This window comes from Myxocyprinus asiaticus, chromosome 14 (genome assembly GCF_019703515.2).
Source record: "Myxocyprinus asiaticus isolate MX2 ecotype Aquarium Trade chromosome 14, UBuf_Myxa_2, whole genome shotgun sequence".
Taxonomy (NCBI): domain Eukaryota; kingdom Metazoa; phylum Chordata; class Actinopteri; order Cypriniformes; family Catostomidae; genus Myxocyprinus; species Myxocyprinus asiaticus.
This window is the reverse complement of record NC_059357.1, coordinates 22,551,121-22,574,450: the sequence shown is the minus strand read 5'-3', so window position 1 is coordinate 22,574,450 and position 23,330 is coordinate 22,551,121. Positions and strand designations below refer to the sequence as shown.

Below are 23,330 nucleotides of genomic sequence, written 5' to 3'. Positions count from 1 at the left end.
TTTAGGACTGAGAGTTTACTTGACAGAAATTATACTGAATCACTGCGTAAATTCATAAAATTCACGCAGTGATTCAGTATTTAAAACTATAAAGTTCTACCGTACATATAAAAGCTTAATTCAACATTAATATTAGACCTCTCTCACCTACATTAATGTTTAATAGGTCGACCGTTACGTTATTTGTTTGCTCTGAACTTCATTATAAGTATTAACATTTATATTCTATTAATATGACAATAGGCTATAGGTTTACTATATATTTTATTTTAAGATTAATTTTAATGGTATTTACCATGATCTGTGCATGCTAATTTTATTTTATTGTCATGTGAACTGAATGTATTTCCTTCATTTTTAATACAATTTGATGTACCCAGTTGGGGTTTCTAAAAACTTAGAATCATATCACCTTTAATTTCCCACAGTTGCTGATGGTCTCATTGTATTAACAGACCCTCTTTCAGTTGTAGGATCTCCCACAGTTGACATCATTTTCCATTGAATTAATGTAATGTTTTTAGTAGGCCACACATGATTATTCATGTGCATTGTAAGATGAAGATCTGCTGTAACAGTGGTGGACAGTGACAGGAGTTAAATGTCCATTGTGTTCTTTTCTCATTTGATGTGGCATTAAAACATGTCATGTTGTGTTGTCACGTACAGTAGGGTCCATCTGCCTCCACCAACTTGGTACAGAATGAAATGATGTTGTTTTAATTGAAGATCATGTGTCTGACTATACATTATAGATGTTCATGATCTCAGCATTAGGGAAAAGTAACTCATCTCTTCCTTGTTAATAGGAAGCTGTAAAATGCAGAACAAAAATGTAATTTAGAGATGGACCATGTACAGTTTCTGATGGAGTAGGTGAGGCTGAGCAACAGAAAGATACATCTTTTCATTGAATCTCCTGACCACCAGCTACATGAGGGCACTGTGGGTGACTCTAAGTGACAGCATGTCTCATTTATATTTTCAGATAATAGAGTAATGTACAAGTCTGGAAATGTGTGCATTTATATGTACCGTAGCCTACATTAATTAGAGTGATAAGAAATAACATCTCTAATCTGTGGTCTGTGAAATTATCACATATTATCTAGTTAGTGAAGAAGAATAACGAGTGATTAATTGCATAAGCTTTTAATTGGCAGACATTACATACATATTGATACTATGGAACGTCATTTTATAAATAACATTAATATTCATTGACTGAAGGAACTGTAAATAGAATGTGGGTGCTATAATAATTGTATTCTATGAAATTTATAGAATACAAATGATTTATTAGATGGGCTAAATATAAATAAATAAAGCCCTGTCTTCACAGTGAAGAGTGTGGGGGACTTTCCGATGTGTTCTGGGTTAAAAAATATTACAGTAGTAAAACCTTCCCATTAAAAGTTAAAGCACAATGTACACAGTTTGTTCATTTTTGAATGCAAATCTGGGGTGTGAGACTGGAAATGCCGGAGTAAAGAAGATTTGTGAGGTGAAGTAAAGATTGCAGTTTACCGTAATATTGCTTTAAAAGTATAATAATGTGCGTAATCTGAACTTTCTCGCCCACTGTGCCGCTATTAAAAGGGCGCGCATGCGCTGACAGCCTCTGAAACATACTAATATCTACCTGAAATAAACTAACTCTGGTACATAAACTACTCCGGAGCAGGTTATGTTCAGAGAGTAAGTTGCTATGGCTACTAACATACCCTGAAAGTTACCTCCGTTTTTGGAACCGAAAGCTGAGGTTATCCGTTAACTTATCCGTAAACTTACCCAGGTATGTCGCATAACCTGCTTTCTGGAATACACCCCAGGACAGTCTCTAATAACTGTCTGCAATGTTTTTTAGTTTTATCACTTTCGTGTGTTTTTGGGTGGTTTGGTGCTGCTTTGTCGTGCAGCGACAAAGGTGGCTTTTATTTATTGTGTTTTTTATTTTTGTTTGTAAATTATTTATTGTTCTTTATCCTTTCATATAGATCTACTTTCAGTGCTTTTTTATTCTTTCTGTCCTTTCTATAACTTTTTCTTTTCATTCAATTAACAAGGGAAATGCATACAAAATAATAATAACATTTGGTTTCTGATTAATAAATGTATATTAAAGTGCTAACACTTTACAATAAGGTTCCATTTGTTAACATTAGTTAACATGAACTAACAATGAACAATAATTTTACAGCATTTATTAATCTTGGTTCATGTTAGTTTCAACATATAGTAGGTCTAATACATTTTTAAAATCTAAAGTTGTAATCAACAATTGAATTTTTATTAACTAACATTTACAAAGATGAATAAATGCTGTAAAAAAATATATTGTTCATTGTTATTTCATGATACCTGCATTAACTAGTGTTAATGAATGGAACCTTATTGTAAAATGTTACCATTAAAGTTAATCCATTTTTTTGTTTTCTGTCTGGTCCCTCCTGACCTCGATGTCTGCCTCTGTTAATGTGCCAGCCAGGGTTGGGAATGTTACTTTTGAAATGTATTCCACAACAGATTACAGAATAAATGCTGTAAAATGTCATTTGTAACGTATTCCGTTAGATTACTCAAGGTCAGTAACATATTCTAAATACTTTGGATTACTTCTTCAGCACTGGTAGATTTTTTTTCACTTGTTTTGACTATAAAAACTCTATCAGTACAGTGAGACAAAATACACATGTTAAAAATACATTCTCTGAAAAACCTAAATATCTTATGCAGTGTTGTTTCTAAAACAAGATCAATCTAATTGATCTTGTTTTAAAGATTTTTAGATATTTTTAAAGGAAAACAATACAAAAATTATTATCAAGAATATGATTTTTGCCCAAATACCAAAGGTCTTACTAGAAAAAAGAAATAATGATCTAACACAAATTTTCTTGATAAAAAAAAAATATGATCTTGCCTGGTAACTTGTGCATGTAAAATGGTTAGAAATAGCATTTTAGCTTAGCGTAAATCTGACAATTTACACAAGGTTTATTTCTATTTCTTCTGCTCCAAACTTACTTCTCTGTCTGCTCATATGAATGTAACACATCATAAGAAAGTGTTTCACCGCTGTTCAAATGCACTTTGGATCACATCATTTATATGTCTAAATGTTTTCCATCTGAAAGGACTAAATATTAATGAAACAAATGACGATAAAAAGTAATCTCTTCAGTAATCAAAATATTTTTTGAATGTAAATGTATTCTAAATACCAATGATTTAAATTGTAACTGTAGTGGAATACAGTTACTTATATTTTGTATTTTAAATACGTAATCCCGTTACATGTATTCTGTTACTCCCCAACCCTGGTGCCAGCTGATACCAGAATAGATCTCCACAAGCATATCAGACACATAACGACCAACACATCTGTAGCTGAGAAGGGTAGACCGATTACTGTTGTAACACTTTTTGCTGTACTGCACAAAAACAGAGCAGAATTAACATGGCATTTTTTCACATGAGTTCCTTTATCTGTCTACTAACAAAATAAATGCCAAAAACCTGCATACATTATTGCTATTTTCCAAAAATATTGTTTGAAGACAAGGAGCACTTTTGTTACATCCTTCCCCACACAGGTAGTTGTAACACCACCCCGGGACAGTTGGAACACTCATTTGTAATGTGCTAAATAAGGCATTATGCCTAACTTAAACTAAATATACTGACACATTTTATACTCTGTGATTGTTTTCAAATATTTCTAATGCTTGCATATGTATAGTTTCTAACACATCAGCTGGAAATACTCTCTTAGTTTTCCTCACCTTGATACGAGGCATCCTGTGACATGCACACACATGCAAACCAACCAAAATACTAATTTAAAATCATATTTTCAAATCAAATAAAAATCAAATCCCTTTATTGTCACTCAACCATATACACAAGTGCAACAGTGGATGAAAGTCTTGGGTGCGGTTCCAAGCAACATAGCAGTATGACAATTACAATAAACATATGATTTTCACATAATACAGATTACACATCTTGTTACACAACACGATATACAATATACACCTAATAATATACAATATACACAAAATAAGAAGACTGTATACAATAAAAATACCCCCCCACACACACCACCATGTAATCCCACCATGTAATCAGTGGAAATAAATATGAAGTGATATGTTGACATTCAGCTGTCGGTTGGTAGTCAGTTGCCAGTGTGTTATTAAGAGAAGTATAAAATGTGAGTCTAGTCTGAGGCTATTTATGTGTGGTGCAGATATAAACGTCCCTTTTTCAGGACACTGTATTTTAAAGATAATTTTGTAAAAATCCAAATAACTTTACAGATCTTTATTGTAAAGGGTTTAAACAATGTTTTCCATGCTAGTTCAATGAACCATAAACAACTGATGAATATGCACCTGTGGAACTGTCGTTAAGACACTAACAGCTTACAGACAGTAGGCAATTAAGGTCACAGTTATAAAAACTTAGAACACTAAAGAGACCTTTCTACTGACTCTGAAAAACACCAAAAGAAAGATGCCAAGGGTCCCTGCTCATCTGTGTGAACATGCCTTAGGCATGCTGCATGGAGGCATGAGGACTGCAGATGTGGCCAGGGCAATAAATTGCAATGTCTGTTCTGTGAGATGCCTAAGATGGCGCTACAGGGAGACAGGAAGGACAGCTGATCGTCCTCGCAGTGGCAGACCACATGTAACAACACCTGCACAGGATACGATCACACCGGCGGGACAGGTACAGGATGGCATCAACAACTGCCTGAGTTACACCAAGAACACACAATCCCTCCATCAGTGCTCAGACTGTCCACAATAGGCTGAGAGAGGCTGGACTGAGGGCTTGTAGCCCTGTTGTAAGGCAGGTCCTTACCAGACATAACCGGCAACAACGTCGCTTATGGGCACAAACCCACCTTTGCTGGACCAGACAGGACTGGCAAAAAGTGCTCTTCACTGACGAGTCACGGTTTTGTCTCACCAGGGGTGATGGTTAGACTCGCGTTTATCGTCGAAGGAATGAGGGCTACACCGAGGCCTGTACTCTGGAGCGGGATCGATTTGGAGGTGGGGGGTACGTCATGGTCTGGGGCGGTGTGTCACAGCATCATCGGACTGAGCATGTTGTCATTGCAGGCAATCCAAACATTCTGCGTTACAGGGAAGACATCCTCCTCCCTCATGTGGTACCTTTCCTGCAGGCTCATCCTGACATGACCCTCCAGCATGACAATGCCAACAGCCATACTGCTCGTTCTGTGTGTGATTTCCTGTAAGACAGGAATGTCAGATTTCTGCCATGGCCATCGAAGAGCCCAGATCTCAATCCCATTGAGCACCTCTGGGACCTGTTGGATCGGAGGGTGAGGGCTAGAGCCATTCCCCCCAGAAATGTCCAGGAACTTGCAAGTGCCTTGGTGGAAGAGTGGGGTAACATCTCACAGCAAGAACTGGCAAATCTGGTGCAGTCCATGAGGAGGAGATGCACTGCAGTACTTAATGCAGCTGGTGGCCACACCAGATACTGACTGTTACTTTTGATTTCTCTTTTTGTTTCTCTATTACAGTTTTATGGTTCACAGGGGAAACAAGGTGTGGTAAACAGACTGATAAACGTAAGCCCTCAAGAATGAGGGGAGGAAGTATATAGAGATCTATTAGAGGTGGGAGTAAGACAGAGAGGGAGTGACTGTTGGGAAAAAAATAAAAAAAAAACTAAGGAGGTGTGAAGTTTCACCATAGCATTCAGTTGTGCCAGTTTCATAGAGAAACACTATCTCTCTTACACACACAGATGCTTATTTCTTTTACGCTGCTCAAGAAACTATACTGGATATAAAAAAGCTTTGTGAAATGTTTTTTTTAATGTATTTGAGTATAAGAGGAAGCTTTAATGGGAAGTTGTGACAACCAATTGTGACATCTTGTTCACAGGATACTACAACTCCTGCTCTACATAAACTGAAAGAAGAAGCAGAAAAGCAAGTCATCAACACCAGACAGTTTTTCTGATCAAAAACATCCAAACTTGGTTATTAAGTAAATTTGGATCACTGGTTGACCTGAGGAATTCAAACCTTTCTTCCCAAAGATTAAGTCTGGGTGAGTCTGTAAGTACTGATTTGGTTTTCAACTGACAATGTTGCTGATTCTTTTTAATATAATTGTCTTTCTGAAATCAGACTTTACATTGATTGGGTTTTTTCATCATGATTTTTTCATTATCGTAAGAAATGCAGTTTTCTCCATATCACATAACATTTCTCATTGTGATGTTTGGGAGTGAAAAAAGAAGGCTATTCTAATTACTGTAAGTGATACATTTATAAAACCAGTTAGAGTTGAGTAGACACATTTTTTACCAAATGTCCCAGTTCATAATTTTGGAGTTTTATTGTAGATCAAAAAGAAATAGGACCAGCGACCTATTCAATGGCAAGTAACAAATCTCTTGCCCTATTGATACCAGGTTCTTTCTCATTACCATGACTATCATGTCTCTTCTGTTGTCAAACCTGTTTTTCAGGCACTAACACAGATAACAGAGCCTCAGTTCACCCTTAAAAATGTGAGGGGATTTTGGAAAATCGTTAGAATATAGTGTATATACTGTATATTCTCACTCTTATTCTGGGTATCTGTCTTAGATCAGGTTATAAAAGCCATTATTTAAAGAAAACCTCCTCATATTAAAAAAAAAAAAAAAAAAAATCTGTTGTCCAGCTTGTTTTTAAATCACTGCTTGATTCATTAATTGACCTGTTAAAGTGTCACACATGACTGAAACAGAATTTAATTTTTAGATCTGTCAAATAAATATATAAAATAAATAAAGTGCCTTTAATTCCATGTTGATTTTATCCAAATATTCATACTTTGTTATTTGTTCTCTGAACAGAGATGTGTGATCCAGCTAATGAGAGTGAACTAAAACAAGTAAGGGTTGAAAATGCTTTACTCGAAGAGCGCTCTGATCAGACAGCTGGCTTGCACAGTGTCACCTGCTGTCTTGTTCTACATAAAATCCCCTTCAGTAAGGACACTGACCACCGGAAATTAGCCATATGCAGCATCGTATGTGGACTCTCCTGCATTGGCATTATGTCCCTTATCTACTCTGTCAAGGTAACTATACATTATAATTACAGTATTGTTAAAACATTAGTACTATAATATTAAACTAAAAAAATAAAATAAATATTAAATACAGAGGGTGCCGTGGCCCACTATGGTGCGATATGACTTAAAATGATTTAAAATAAGTTATATTTAAATCTAACTTAATTAAAATGCTAAAAACACCTACGAATTAAGATTACAACAAATAAACTGACAATTCCTGAAATGTTTGGAATGAAATGAATTGTGATTAATTATTTTAATCTATTGAAACTCCTAGTTTCTGGGGGAAGGGGGCCCTTGAACATTGCCTTGGACAGTGGGGGGCCTGGGAGTCAAAAAGGTTTACAACCACTGCATTACAGTACCATCAATACTGTTGGCAAAGGAAAAAACACAAGAGTACAATCTGAATAACAGTAGTCAGTGATGGGGGAAAATAACTTACAAACACACAATGCTTGGTAGTAACAGATTACATGTAATCTAGATTATGTAATCAGATAGCAAAAATCTAGTACTTGTAATTTGTTATATTTTAAAATTCTCGGAATCATATTACAGTTACTTTTTTTATTAATTACATGATTACATATTAATCAGGCAAAGGCAGTAAATTGTACATACAGACCTGATACTAGACACCAACCAAAATTACACTGAAGATTGAGTGGTAATCCACACATAAATGCCGAACCGATTGCATCAGTTCAGTAAAGTTAGATTTAGTTTCGTGAATTGCTTTTGTACTCCGCTTAAAAATGTACATGAATGCGTTTACAAATTTCTTTAAAAAAATTTTTTTTTTATGTAAATTCATAAATATTACTGGTCTGATTTGTTAACACGTGGATGGCATTTGTAATGCCAAAACTGCCAGAGTAAGAACATTTGAAATCTTTTCATTTCAATCAAAAAACAGACAAATAGCGAGTACAACACATGCACGCAAAATCATATTGATTCTCTTATTTTGATCCCTTAAAAAAGGGGGCTCTATATCATGAAAATCTTTACGCTTTAAACATTTAAGTACCCCTATACATAAATCAGGCATATGACTTATCATTTGAAAGCTTAAGATCGTAACTTTTCTGCATTTTATACTACATAAAATAACAAAATAAGGCCTCAAAACATTTGTGTCGCAAATTAGCACCCCCTAGAGTTAATGGGGTAGAAACATTTATCTGAAAATAAAAGTACGTTTTCTTTAATGCATTTAAGCAACATGATGTAAAAATGTTACAAGTTTTTACTACTCAAATGCATGTGATATAAAATAAACAAAAATTAGGTCAGAAGTCATTCAAAAGTAATCCAAAAGCAATCAAGATTATATTACGTTACTGGCTACGATGTTAGTCATGTCATTTGTAATCAATACCAGATTACAATTCAAAAGTAATCTACCCAGCACTGCAAACACATCTAAGGATCTTCGAATTTTGAAAAAAAATAATAATAATTTTTTTTTAATAAAAGTAATAATAATAATAATAATATTACCTGGAAATCTGATGCCTCCTTTCATCTTTTTCCAGGCTCGAGAGACAAGAAAAACACTTCAAAATGAAGATCAATTGGGAGCACAACAGAATGTGAAGGTTAAGGAGTACTCAAGAAAAGCTTTGAAATGGGGAATAGGGTCCATTGTAGCCTGGGTAGGTTTAATTGCCATCTTTCCATTGCTGCTGGGATTACTGTCCTATCTTGTAACCTTCATAGACTAAAACTGCAGAAATTTTACTCCAGATGTCTTTAAAAATGCTGTGCAACCAATGCAAATGAACCGAGAAAGCAGAGATAAACTGCCATGGATTTTATCATTCACATGAAACAACACAGTAAAACTATCTACAAACTTAACCTGATAACAACAGATTGGTCATTAATGGACATTTTTGTGTTTATTTACATTTACTGTGGGTTTTAAATGGTGTTTGCAGTTGAGACTTATTCGGAAAGTCTAAAAAACAAATGTGACCTAGAATATAAAACGAGAGCTCAGTCTGTTCACAGCTCTGCCTTGCACTAAGAACTAAGCATTTTACATTTCTATTTCCTATGCCATTGGGTTGTAAATTTAAATATTATAACCTAAAAAACATGATGGACCATAACGATAAGTACACAGTAACCCCACAGCAGTTAGTAAAGCAAATACAGGTGGCTCAAAAAAGCTATAGTAGCTTTCTGGAATTTGTTACATGCATCAGGTAGAATGATGCACACACAAAAAAAATCATCATCTCAGTCCAGAAAATACATATACAATAAAATACTGACAGTGTATCAAGCTGGTTTTTAAATTTTTATTATTATTATTATTTTATTAATGCAGTGTTGAAATAAACAGACACTTGCATGACACTTGCACAAGTTTCTATTTAATGTTGAGATATGGATTGTTACATTATTAACATCAGTTTGTGTAAATTATTTGTAATTATTTCAATAAGTTGTGCTTTATGTTTTGTACATTGCATGTCTTTCAGACTCTGTAATAAAATGTGTAAGTCAAAATACAGCAGTTCCATTGTACATTTTTTACAAAAGACAAAATACAAAGAACCCAGTTTACAAAATATGAACATTATATTACACACAAACCATCCACTTTTTAAGGTATTCAAACACTACAAGTACTAAATCATTACATCAAAGGAGATCAAAAGCCAAAATTAAGTGAATGATCTATGTTCAGAGTACCCGAGTAAAACCACAGAATGCACTGAAACCTTCAAGCACAACTCTTTATGCTTCTATATGAATAGCACATTTAAAACTTGAACAATGCAACCATTTTCTCTCACTCAATGCCACCACTGCAACTTTGCAAAGGCCTTTGTGCTGTCTTCTTTATAATGAACATGTTCAAACACACCTGAGAGTGCATTAAGACATTCAGTTTAACCAAAGACAAGTTTAATGGTGTTTTAGAGACTCCACATCCAGTCTCACTTTTGGATACTGAAATGTAGTGAACAGGAATTAAGAGATATTGCTTATCTTAAACGTGAACCTGTAAACAAGTGCTCTTCTTTTGAAGGGTTATAAAAAGACAAAACAGAGGCAAAACAGTGCTGGTTATAAAACTTGGCTTTACCCATTCACATAGGTACACTTTTAAATCTAACCAAAGTAAATGGCCTCGCAAAATATATCAAGCATGTAAATGAATTCTCTCTTTATCTTTACAGTACATTAGAAATCAAAAACAGATTTTACAGATCTGCAATTCTGTTCTAATGTTGCTTTGATGAACTAAAGTAAATTACATAAATTGCCATGGAACAAAATGGACAAGAAGCACGTTTTGTCCAAAACTGCCTCAGCATGCAACTTGTTGAAGTGCCATCCAGGTGTCTAGTTCCTCAAGCTTGGAACAGAGGAGTGAATCCAACTTCTGCAAGATAAGCCCATCCTCCACTTTAGAAGAGGCCCCGACACCTCGTCTGGTTCTACAGATCCCAGAGTTCCCTCCTGCTTTCCTCTGAGCTCCACCCCCTGCTGTTCCACCAACCAGAGGCTTCTTGGGCTTCCTGGCAACACCCAGTTCAGGGAATTCAACAAAGCGCTTTACCTTTTTTTGGCCTACGACAGCCTGAGAGCCATCTCGCCGGTTAAGAGGCACCTCAAAAATGGTTTCCAAACGTCTGAAAATTTCAAAACAGTAGCAAAAATTACCAGATGTTAAAACACAGCATGCCAAAAAGCAAACTTAAGTTCCTAATATTCATGTTGCTTCATTTTCTACAAATCTACCAACTACAGTTTTTAATGCAAATTATTTAAGTCTGAAGTTTTTAAACTGTGGTATAGACTGGCCCCACAAAAATCTGTTATGTACAGCCTGTGTTTTTACTTTGTCAGTGCAGGATGCGAATGGTTGAGGTTGTAACCAATTTTTCCTCTGCAAACTTTAAAAGCTTTCAGCACTAATTACTTTAATAGTGTGCACCATTATTTTAGGCAACAAAAAAAGCACAAAATATTGGGGTGAACAACAAAAATTAAATGTTCTGTCTGCCTTGAAGTCTCTGTGTACAGAAGCCAGATTTCCTAAAGAGAAGTTGAAAGAGCAAACACACTTTTGAGCTACAGATGTGTGTGCCTCTAATCTGTGTCCCTGCATGTCAAAATCAGGCATACTGAAGAAGTTCCATGAAGTTCTTGTGCATGTGTATGTCTGTGCTTTGTAGAATTTTCCAATCAGATTGGTATTTCCCCACTAAAGCCACATATAACTGGCAGTTTTAAACTCCTGTTTTAGCTTTGCTGCTTTCTGAAGATGGATGTAAAACATGCAGACAGAAGTTATTTAAAAAGGTACTCATCCTACAAGTTTAATATTTTTAGCTGTGGTGCTTTTAAAGGAATGAATTGAGAGACTTTTTAGAATGTTTAAAGACGTTTGCTGCTTTTAGTCCATATCTATTAGCTTTAAGGTAATTTATATACTACTGTACTTTGAAACATTGACAAAATTTGTTTTCACAAGACATAAGCATTTAAAATCTGCAGTCTCTCTCTTCCAGCTAAAAAGACTCTGAAATTTCCATGACATCACATAGAGGTTCCGAAATCTTGTCCAATCAAATGCTTTCCAAACGAGAATGCACCCTCCCCTTACAACTGTTCAGCTTATCTGGTTGTGTTCTAACTGGTGCTGATCATGCCTTCGCATGACACTTCGAAAGGAGCACAATCAGTGCTGCAGGGTTGTTTTTAACAGAATTTCCAATAAGAATCACTAAAAAAGTGAGTTCTCCATTATCACCTTTTTAGCTATCTGAAGCTCTCCCAGTGGAGGGTTATTGTATTTGAAGGGAATAGGGATGATCACTTCTAAATGGGACGCACCAATGCGGGAGCTAGACGGCAAGAAAGTTTCTGGAGTTTATTTATATTTTTTTGTGTAGCCGGAGGTTTCTAGGGATGTACAGCTCCAGTAAGTGTTCTTTATGCTTGGTGTATTGCGATTCAAAACATGGATATATTATCTTTTACTCGCTTCTTTCTCATTCATCATCATTGGACTTCAACAATGGCTCCAGCCTTGCTTTTATCCAAATCGACTTACAAAATGAGGAAGGATACGACATAAGCGATTCATCTTAAGGAGACAATAACATGAAAAGTGCAGCAACACAAAATTTAAATCGTCAAAACATCAAATCGAACTGTGCTTGTCAAGGCACTTCATGGGAACTTTAAGCTTGCTGTCAATTACTATAAGCATGGTAAACTTTGTGAAGTTCCATCTTAAATCATACTCATTATTTACAGCATTACTTGTGTACAGATTTACTATATTCATCAATACATTTCAATTGTAATCATTTTTGGACTTTAAAATCGCCTGTTGTAAGCAACATTCCCATCATTATGCATAGTCCACAGGTTTATTTATGAGGTGTTGTGGAGAGTAGTTTTGTGTCTGTTGCCGATTCTTTATGGTGGGTTGTCAGACAGACAACGGATTGCTTTAATAAAATGTTGCAGAAGAAAAAAAAAAACTGTTGGGTGCCATGAACTAAATGTTGGAGCATTTTTTTATTTGTTGTGCATTTATCAGTTTTCCTATTGTAGGGCTGCAGTTAGAGCCCATAGAATAAAACGCATCAACTAACACATTCAATTGTGATATGTTGTTGTGAATTATGATTCACAACATTCAGTTGTGAACTGTGGTTTTTGCCTTAGTGCCATTGCATAATAAGAAAATTAGCAAATAATCGCAAAACCGGCTAAACTCGATTTAGTCTCAGATGGTAATCTAACAGTCAAAAACATATCTGGGTGTATAACAAAAATGTGGTGTTCACATGCATTTTTGACTACTTCCGTATGATGTTTTTGTGATCTGATAAAAAAACATTTTTGGACCTCGTTTATACTTGTATTTAGTTCTGACCACCTGAAACATCTTGACACGAGGTTGAAACAGGGTCAACATATCTTCTTAGATGCCACTATATGGGTGCTTCCAACTGGAAGGCTGCAGTCTAGCTAGACTGTATATCTTGATTGCCACATCAAGCACAGCCGAAGGCTGCCTCAATTGTGAGGACCCTTGGAAGGCAGCCTCATTTTACAGCTTTCATTTGCCATATTTTGAAAATGGCTTTCAATCACCCACAATCCCTTGCAAATGCACACTTACTAAACAGTCTCATTCTAGCACTGAATGCTGAGGGGGAGCCTAGCCCACAGCCTCATAAGGAATGGTCTAAGAAAGACACAGCCTACAGTGCATTCAGAAAGTATTCAGACCCCTTCATTTTTTTCACATTTTGTCAAGTTGCAGCCTTATGCTAAAATGCTTTAAATTATAATTTTTTTTCTCACATCAATCTACACTCCATACCCCATAATGACAAAGCAAAAAACAGATTTTTGATAACTTTACAAATTTATTACAAAGAAAAAACTGAAATATTACATAAGTATTTAGACCCTTTGCTATAACACTTCAAATTTAGCTCAGGTATATCCCATTTCTCTGGATCATCTCTGAGATGTTTCTACACTTTGATTGGAGTCCACCTGTGGCAAATTCAATTGATTGGACATGATTTGGAAAAGCACGCACCTGTCTATATAAGGTCTCACAGCTGAAAATGCATAGAGCAAAAACCAAGCCATGAGGTCAAAGAAACTGCCCGCAGAGCTCAGTGACAGGATTGTGTCGAGCACAGATCTGGGGAAGGCTACAAAAAAAAATTTGGCTGCATTGAAGGTTCCCAAGAGCACAGTGGCCACCATAATTAGAGATGGGCCTTGGTAAGAGGTGACCAAGAACCTGATGGTCAATCTGGTTGAGCTCCAGAGATCATGTGTGGAGATGGGAGAAACTTGCAGAAGGACAACCATCACTGCAACACTCCACCAATCTGGGCTTTATGGCAGAGTGGCTAGACGGAAGCCTCTCAGTGCAAGACCACCTAAACGACTCTCAGACTGTGAGAAACAGAATTCTCTGGTCTGATGAAATGAAGATTGAACTGTCTGGCCTCAATTCCAAGCGTCATGTCTGGAGGAAACCAGGCATCGCTCATCGCCTGCGCATTATCATCCCAATTGTGAAGCATGGCAGTGGTCGCATCATACTGTGGGGGTGTTTTTCAGCAGCAGGGACTGGCGGACTGGTCAGGGTTGAAGGAAAGCTGAATGCATCAAAATACAGAGATATCCTTAATAAAAACCTGGTCCAGAATGCTCAGGACCTCAGACTGGGCCGAAGGTTCACCTTCCAACAGGACAATGTCCCTAAGCACACACCCAAGACAATGCAAGTGTGGCTTAGGGACAACTCTGTGAATGTCCTTGAGTGGCCCAGCCAGAGCCTGGACTTGAACCCAATCGAACATCTCTTGAGAGACCTATAAATGGCTGTCCACCGACGGTTCCCATCCAACCTGACAGAGCTTGAGAGGATCTGCAGAGAAGAATGGCAGAAAATCCCCAAATCCAGGTGTGCAAAGCTTGTTGCATCATACCCAAAAAGACCCGAGGCTGTAATCGCTGCCAAAGGTGCTTCAGCTAAGTACAGAGTTAAGGGTCTGAATACTTATGTCAATGTGATATTTCAGTTTTTGTTTTGTTTTTTGTTTTTATATAAAAAATTTTTTTTTAAAGCATTTGAGCATAATGCTGCAACATAACAAAATGTGAAAAAATTGAATGGGTCTGAATACTTTCTGAATGCACTGTAACTAGGCTGCAGCCTTCAGATTGGGAAGTACCATATATGTTGCTCACAGCTCTTAAGCTTTCACTCAAAGTGATTTTAATTTACTCAATGTTGAAACATAGTTCAGGTACCTGTTATGGTAAATGGCCTGAAGAGTTTGAGAACTTATTTAAGATATGATAAATTAGTAATTTAGCACAACACAAGATAAAACACATGTGGAAAAATCCTCACCCATCAGGAGGTTTGCTGAAGTTTTTATTGGTGTAGATTTCCTCCAAGCTAAAATCCTTCTTCTTTATTCTGTAAAAATACAAACCATGTATCACAGGTGTGATGGAATAAATGAAAACAAACATTAGCTAAGGAAGGAAAAAAATGACAAAGGAGACCTTCTCTAAATATACAAACCTGATGACCTTAGGAAGGCCCATTGGTGTGAGATTATTCTGAGGCTTTGGAATTTTTTTACAGATACGAATAGAGGACACTTTTCCTCGATGACCCTCCTTAATTTCTGTCTGTTTGGATAGTGAAGATGTAATAAGTATAAAGAAAGTATAAATTGTAGACTTCAAAACCATAGTAAAAGAAAGAATTAATGAAAGCTGAAAAGTCTTGCACCTTGATTTCAGAGTCTGATAATGCTTTTTCCTCTGAGATGGATGTAGATGAGAGCTGAAGGCTAAAGTTTGATTTTTCTTCTTCATCCATTGCTTCCTCACATCTCATTTGGAGCATCACATGGTCTCCCTCCAAAGACCTTTGTGAAAATGCACTTGAGGGAGGAAAAGGAAGGATTTTAACCAATGAAATTGATCTGTATCATCTTATGAAGGGTTTAGTGAAGCAGGAAATATTTAATCTGAGAAAATCTAAATGCTACATTGTACAATATGTGCTAGGATAATATTGTACATGTATCATCCTGTGGATTAGATATCGGGTCTCATTCACTAATAACTGCATACAAGTTGCATACTTGTGTGTGCAGAAAAGGTTTTCACGGAAATAATATGCATAAAACTTGCCCAAATGGTCTTCATAAGTGCACATCTGCTGTGAAGTCATTCGCCAATCTCTACAAACGTATCCTTAATCTCTATAGACGCATCAAGATCTTCAAGTAAAGCCAAGTGTGCTATTCTCAAAATAAAATAAAACAAACATCTTTCATATAGGCCTAGACTACACATGATTGGCTGCAAATTGATGCATAACCTAGCTATCGAATCAAGTTATAGCATATACTTTTTGCTACTTTAAAATAAGTAGTCACTTTTTGAATTTCTAAGAATAATAATATGTATCTTACAGGGATGGGGTGAAAATGGTAAGTCATAGCAGATGTTCCAGATGTATATTTTCAGTTGATTTGTTTGTTGAATTGAAAGCTTTTTGTTGTAGTTATAGCTTTTAAGTGTTTAAGCTTAAAGTAATCCTTTCAAGTGATTTAATAAGGAAAATTTAGAAAATTTTACCAAACAATTTGGACAAATTAGCTTCAGAAAATTACTTTAGCTGAAAGATGAGTAGTTTGCATCCTTAATTTTAAAACAGGGGAAGCCAACCCTGCTCCTGGAGGGCCATTTTACTGCAAAGTTTTGATCCAACCCTAATCAAACACACCTGAACCAGCTAATCAAGGTCTTCAGGATTACTTAAATTACAGGCAGGTGTGATGGAGCAGGGTTGAAGCTGAACTCTGCAGGAAGGTAGATTGCTGGCTCCCACAGCCTTAAAACATTTCTGCATAACATTCCACGTTTCTTAAGCCACCAAGAGTCTGTGATTTTTGCGCATGTGTGGTTGCACAGTTGGGTCAAATTTTTATCCAACATTTGGAATAAATTTAAGTGTGGACTTGATAAATCATGATTTCTTTGTGACAAAACGTTTGCACACAGGTTTTACAAATACATACGTACACACTGTTAGTGAATGTGACCCTTTGTGAAGGAGGTTGGAATCTGATAAATTACCTGCAGAGTGTAGACACAGTGGCAGGAGGAGTCTCAGGACTGGGAGTGACAACATTGGAGGGGCCAGATAAAGCATGACAGGCTGTGAGGGTGGATGTAAAGGGGGAACTGAAGGAGGACGATGAGGATGTGACGAAACTGGACATAAAAGGGGAGGCAACGGCATGAACGCTGCCAGTGCTGGTGTCACTAGCATGACTATGCCCTTGACTTGAGCTTTTGGACAAGAACGCTAGAGGGCTGGACAAAAAACAAGAGGCAAGGGCTGTGAGAGAGGTCAAGGGAGAGTATGGGAAGGACGGACCACTGTAGTGGCCACCCCTACTAGCAGGGTACACCTCCTTACGAAGACACAGAGGGGCAATTTCTCGTTCCATCTCCACACTACAGACAGTGTGCCGGCGAGTACGCTTGGACGGAGAGTTTAAATGGGTGGGAAGTGGAACGGGTGAGCTCTTTTTAGGTGGTGAGGTAGTACTGTTGTCATGCATGTGGGACAGAGGTAAATGAGAGTCACTGAATAATAGAGAAGGGATTTCAGGGCAGGAGTAGCTGCGCAGGAGGCGTTTGGAGCCGCTACCTGACGACAACACTACTGGAATGGTTTCCATCGTCTGTTCTTGGGTCTCTGCCTCATCTTCGCTTCCAATAGCACCTTTCCTTTTTCCAGCGAAAACACATTTGCTACTTTTTCGGTTCATAATCTTTGTGGGTCTTCTTGGCTTTCTTTCTGACTGTAATGGAGCTGTCGATTTAGGCTGCATTGGCGGTGACACAAGTCCATTTTTTTCTTCTCTTACTTCAAGTCCAGAAAGCACCCCTGTAGACAGAAATGACTCCTGCTCCTCAGTTGCAATAATTGTCCTTTGAGTTTCATCGCAAGCCTTGTCCCTCTGAAGTACAGTTCTTCTTGCAGGTTTACTGGGTCCTGCTGGATCAACTACTGAAGTTGTACTGCAGTCCTTAAAATTCTGCTTGGGTGGATGAAGATTCCTCTTTTGGAAAGCTGTATTTCCTGCACTTTTAAGAAAATGCTGTCTTGTCTTCCATGATTCAACAATCTTCTCAAAAGTCTCTTGTGCCTGCATGGGGTGCTGCAATCCTGGAAGCTCTGATGGTCTGGAATTTTCATAATTACATTGTCCCATGGTATTCGAATTATTGCAGTCTAAGCTCTTGTCAATCAAGACATTTCTTGTGGCATTTTGGAAAGATGTAGCATCAGTGGTATCACCTTCATTAGCAAAGGTCAGTAACATTCCACATTTTAAATTTTTTCTCGACCGACTTCTTACTGCCTTTTCCAGTCTCATTTGTTTAATCTCTGTGGAGTCACAAGAGCGTGAGGTGTCGGAGACTACAGAATTTCTCATATCAACATCTGCAGTATTGCTAATACTAAGGATCATATTTGAGGCTTGGAGCTGTTGCACTGTAGAAATCCCTTTCCTCTTTTTCCTGATCGGAACAATTGTTGCATCCTCCTGATTCTTTTCCAAAGACATGCCGTTGCCTGTGACCTTGTTTTTATTCTTTGAAGGCCTCGGGCCTCCCTTTTCAGCTTTTTGCAAACTACATTTCTCCCTTACCAGCAAGTCTTTCTTTACCTCTTGACACCTCTTTGCCCTCACTTCAACAACAGAAGTGCTCTTTGGACAGTCTGTTACTTCAGCTGAGTGGTGCGTCCATTCCATAACATTTTCAGACTGTGAATCCTTCATGTTATAATCCAGAGTATTTGGTCCTGTCACAAATGTGGCCAATTCTGTCGAGGTGAACTCAAAAGCGTCTGACAGACGTTTCACTGACTTTCTAGGGCTTTTCCTAATGGCCATCTGCGAATAGGATTCCTCACTGCCAAACACACAACCTCTCCTTGTGTCTCCACCTATCAAGTGAAAATCAGAGGAAATACTAGAAGAGGCTTCAGAACCATTGTTTAAAGAAGTTATTTTTGTGATTACAATTACAGAGTTTGTTTCTGGTTTCAAAAGGCTTGATGCCTCTGAAATATAGGAGTCAATATCATGTTCACAGGCTGTGATACTATCTTCATGTTTACTGCTATGGGTCTGTCTCTCACCTATTAGTCGCTGCTGAGCAACAGCTTCATCATTTTTCGAATTGGCTTGACAAGACACACATTTGGCACTTGCAGAATTCAAAGGTTTGTCAGAGGACGGAATAGGTCTAGTCCTGAGAAAACGACTTTGTACTTTACAAGGACATGAATCATGTATTCCATCCTGAAGGACGGCTTGTGACTGCCTTGAAGGACGGTCTATCTGATTTTCTTCTTCATTTGGTGCAACCTTTAAATCGCTGTGCATTTTAATATTATCCAATACTGGTTCATGGTTGTTACTTGAAACTGTACCAAAATTCAGTCTCTGTGCAACTCTATGGCGTTTTGGAGCAATGTTACACTGCACTCCTTCTGATGAAGGCCTTTTTGAAAACAACCCATTTTTATATTTATCACTGGTAGTCACCCCCTCCTCAGTCCTGATTGAACTTTCCACATTTGACTTGGTGATTAACTGTTGATGCTGATCAGACAATCCAGTTGAGGACAGTGAGTCACTGGACTTAAAAAGGCGAACAGGGCTCATGACAATCTCAGTAAAGCTAGCCATCTTGGATTTGAATGACTGTAGAAGTGGACCAATCTCCCATTTTTTTATAGTTGGAAGTCTCTCTGGGGATTCCCACTCCACTGGTTTCTGGTCATGTTTATGCTCATTTGTGGGGCTGCCATTTCCTAACTGTGGTGTTGCAGAGGATAACATTTTATGGCCTTTATCAACTTCATCCCTACAATCATAAAGAAAGGGGAAAAAAGACATTTCGTAAAAAAAACTAAAAATAATACACAACATATTTAAAACATTCATGCTGGTTGAGGGTTACAGATCCTTCCTTAGTTAGCATATCTTAACATGTCTTAGCATAACTCACTCTGAATATTGCTCCTCCATCTCAGCTTCAACTCCAAAGCTTGTCTGCAAAAAAAAAAGCGGGTTAAGACAAAGAACTGTAATAATGAAGCATGCAACACAAAAGTCAGTAACATTAAGTGTTTAAACAATTAACTGTAACAGTAGATTTAAGTCAATCATCAGGCTCACATTCAGACTCATGGACAGGAGTGTGTGTGTGATCAGTAAGAGGGGTACAGTAACAAAACACTGCTGGTGGTAGAACATAAGCACAGCTTATTCTAATTCTGCTTTATTGCACTTATAGTGATTCTGAGGGTGATGATTGCCTGGGCCAGCATCTCTGGACCTACTGGCCCTCAGCCCAGCCTTCACTTTCTCCAAAACGAGAAGGGCACCACACCCCTTTTGATTTTATGCCTTGCTGCCAACACTTTTCTCCCCTTTCGTATTTTAATTTTTCTAAATGGTTTGCAAAGATGTCACCATCAATTCCACAGTTTCTGTCTTGACATCCTGCTAACCTTAATCAACTCCATAATAACAGTAACATCTCATGAGTATGATGAGCAACGCATACGGTGATTCTCCTGACACCTGTCAAGAAAATATCATGATCCTATTTTACTCCAAAATCAAAAGAAACAAATAAGCAATCATATGTATATAGAAAATGAAAAATCAATTTAAAAATCATTGTACAACAGGATCTTTTTACTACAATACAGTCAAAAATTACAGTTATCAATAATTGATGATTTAAACAACAGAAATAGTAGAAGTAAACCGTCTGGATGTGTTATAGTAATAAGAATTGGAGAGTCAAATGAGTCAGTGTTCTGAAAATAATCTCACTCAACACAATATCTTAATGTTCTAAATCTAGGCATAATTTTCTTTGTGCCAAATATAATTTTATGCTTTATTGTATTGATTTTCATGAGACTCACCCCATTAATTAGTATTTAAGCACTTAATCATATGTATGAGCTACTTTACATCTCTATAACTTGGGGTTGTGACTTCTAATTCTGTTCATTTTTGTACAGTGCAAAATTAACAATTCAGAGAAATGTCACCAAATGTGTTGAAGGATGACACAAAGTCAGTGAGACATTACCATGCTGTTTTCCCCTCTCTTGCATATGGATGATCTCAAGTGTTGAGATTATGATGACTGGGCCTCACTACTGAGACTCATTCTTATTCTCTTTTCTGGTCATAGGATGGAGTCCACTTTTTCTGTTTGCCAACCTCATTTCAAAAACATTGCAACTGTGGAATGGCAGTATACCGGTTAACCATTCCACTTTCTAAGCTTACATCATGATAATTTGCCAAGCTCTTATTCACAATACCACATTCGATACAGATAAGCAAAATACGTATACGGTCACTGGCACTTACAAAGTACAAACAGGAAAAAAAAACATTTTAAAAATGGAAAACTCTTTAAGAAGATACATTAATGCATGTATTAATTACTGTCACTACCACACAGGTGCTTCATAGCTTATTCACCTTGTAAGAATAAACCTACAGGAATAAATGCACAACAAAATCATGAGGATCAGTATATTTAAAGGGTTAGTTCGCCCGAATATGAAAATTCTCTCATGATTTACTCATCCTCATGACATTTCAGATGTATGACTAACTTTCTTCTGCTGAACACAAACAAAGATTTTTAGAAGAATATCTCAGATTTGTAGGTCCACACAATGCAAGTGAATAATGACCAGAAATCCAAAAAGGAGATAAAGAAAGCATAAATGTAATTCATATGACTTGTCTTCTGAAGCGATCCAGTTGGTTTTGGGTGAAAAAAGACCAAAATGTAACTCCCTTTTCACTGTATATCTTGACAGCAATCTCCTTGGTGATCATGATTTCAAGCTCGATTACACTTCCCACAGCGCCATCTAGCGCTCTGCGCATGCCTCGAGCACTAGGAAGTGTAATCGAGCTTGAAATCATGATCATGCAGTGAAAGAAGTTGATGTTATATTTTGGTCTGTTCTCACCCAAAACCAACTGGATCACATCAGAAGACATTGATTAAACAACTGAAGCAATATGGAATACTTTTATACTGCCTTTATTTGCTTTTTGGAGCTTCAATTCACTTCCATTTTATGGCCCTAGAGAGCTGAGATATTCTTCTAAAAATCTTCGTTTGTGTTAAGAAAAAATTCATACACATCTGGGATGCATGAGGGTGAGTGAATGATGAGCATTTTCATTTTTGGGTGAACTAACCCTTTAAATGTAGATGGATGCCCAAGAAAGGCCATTTTATTTGCATTTCTTCATCGCTGGTGGGTGAGACCTTTATTATTTTCATTTTATTATTATTATTATTATTATTATAAAATTAAACCGGAATAATTATTTTATTCTCCTTGATCTTTCACGAACACTAAACATTGAATATGAGTATTGTACGTGCTATAAGGGGTGAAAAGCTAGTGAATACACCTTTGGTGTATCGCGTCTGTCACCTGCTGTTTGACAAATAAAAAAAACATTAGTGCATATTAAAAACAATAGAGTATGATAGAAGAGCTACATTCGGGTTTAATAATTAGAAATGAAAGTAGAAATGAAAGATTCAATTAGCAGAAAACTTTTACATATGATAACAAGATGGTGCTCTTTACGGTGAGAACAGAATCCCATATTAATTTGTAAATAAAGGCAGTTCTGTCAGCAGGCCGCAGCATTTAATAATGCTCAAGTTAACTTTTTAGTAAATTAAATTACCAATTTACATTTTCCGCTCGACTAACCAGCAATCTCCACATAATATGGTTGCGATTATTAAACTCTTCGATTCGTTGAAAACCGGTGCAAATTTTATTCTTAACATTCTGATTGAGACCAAACTCGGTACTTCAGAGTCAGAAATATTTCTGTATTTAAAATTATTTTTTCATCGTTAAACGTGTGTAGTTGAAGTTAGCTGTTCGGCTAACCACCTCGACATCCAGCTCTACCGTGTGAAGAGATCCAACAACAGCATTGTCATTTCTCAGACAATGAGCCATAGACTGCCACCTAAAACCATTTTTTCTTGGGTACAAACATTAATTATCTTTCTGAGCAGCCGCTTTACTAGAGATGTAAGTTTCCAGACACTGCTGTGGTTTTGTGTACGTCGTCGACGTAAATGCGGCTAGCTAAGCTATGCTGCTATCTACGCATAATACATTACAATAAGAGTGCTTGTACTACCTCGTCCTTCAAACAGGCATGGTGTAACAGATGTAAATAAACTGCACACATACCTAAAAACATTTGTAGGAAACGTGTGGCGTAGCTGAGAAAACATCCCTTTTAGGCGTTGTTTTTAAAACACCGTAAGTCTGTGTTGGTGTGACATTTCCATGCCGGACGGTGCCTGAGTTTTACCATTGCACTGCACTCTGAAGATTCGGACAAATCATTCGGTGCGACTGTGCTCCCGGTCTGTGAAAGAGCCAATCAGAGCCTCCCATAACTTGACTATGGCCCGCCACTCTGGTACGTTCTGAAATTCAGCCAATTAGAAATGTGCAAGCGTCAACGAACTTAACAATTTGGTTTCAGGAGG

General features: G+C 37.1%; 1 protein-coding gene and 1 long non-coding RNA gene across 8 annotated transcripts; one reads left to right on the top strand and one right to left on the bottom strand.

Annotated features, from left to right (window-relative positions):
• The first annotated feature begins 5,735 nt into the window (after positions 1-5,735).
• On the top strand, positions 5,736-9,646 carry LOC127452323 (uncharacterized). 2 transcript variants are annotated; one of them, XR_007899236.1, is made up of 3 exons: positions 5,736-6,101; positions 6,898-7,124; positions 8,663-9,646. It is a non-coding gene; the product is annotated as an uncharacterized LOC127452323 (long non-coding RNA). The 2 variants fall into 2 exon arrangements; XR_007899235.1 differs by having other exon boundaries at positions 5,736-6,109.
• On the bottom strand, positions 9,420-23,163 carry LOC127452315 (uncharacterized). Of its 6 annotated transcripts, XM_051717708.1 has the most exons (9): positions 23,026-23,163; positions 20,859-21,013; positions 19,758-19,801; positions 18,883-19,613; positions 16,800-18,687; positions 15,442-15,595; positions 15,229-15,338; positions 15,052-15,120; positions 9,420-10,777 (listed from the first exon to the last, which is right to left on the bottom strand). In XM_051717708.1, exons 2-9 carry the CDS (start codon positions 20,859-20,861, stop codon positions 10,453-10,455), a joined length of 3,324 nt encoding a protein of 1,107 aa, XP_051573668.1. In that variant the 5' UTR covers positions 20,862-21,013; positions 23,026-23,163; the 3' UTR covers positions 9,420-10,452. The 6 variants fall into 6 exon arrangements, 4 of the variants coding, with proteins under 4 accessions (XP_051573668.1, XP_051573666.1, XP_051573667.1 ...); XM_051717706.1 differs by having other exon boundaries at positions 16,800-19,613; XR_007899233.1 differs by having other exon boundaries at positions 10,700-10,777; positions 15,229-15,334; positions 16,800-19,613.
• Positions 23,164-23,330: the final 167 nt, after the last annotated feature.

What these genes read in the sequence shown, in the direction of transcription:
- LOC127452315 (XM_051717706.1), bottom strand. An exon ending in TATCAGACTCTGAAATCAAG is followed by an intron (nt 15,339 to 15,441) that starts GTGCAAGACTTT and finishes CTATCCAAACAG; the next exon opens with ACAGAAATTAAGGAGGGTCA. An exon ending in GGCCTTCCTAAGGTCATCAG is followed by an intron (nt 15,121 to 15,228) that starts GTTTGTATATTT and finishes GTATTTTTACAG; the next exon opens with AATAAAGAAGAAGGATTTTA.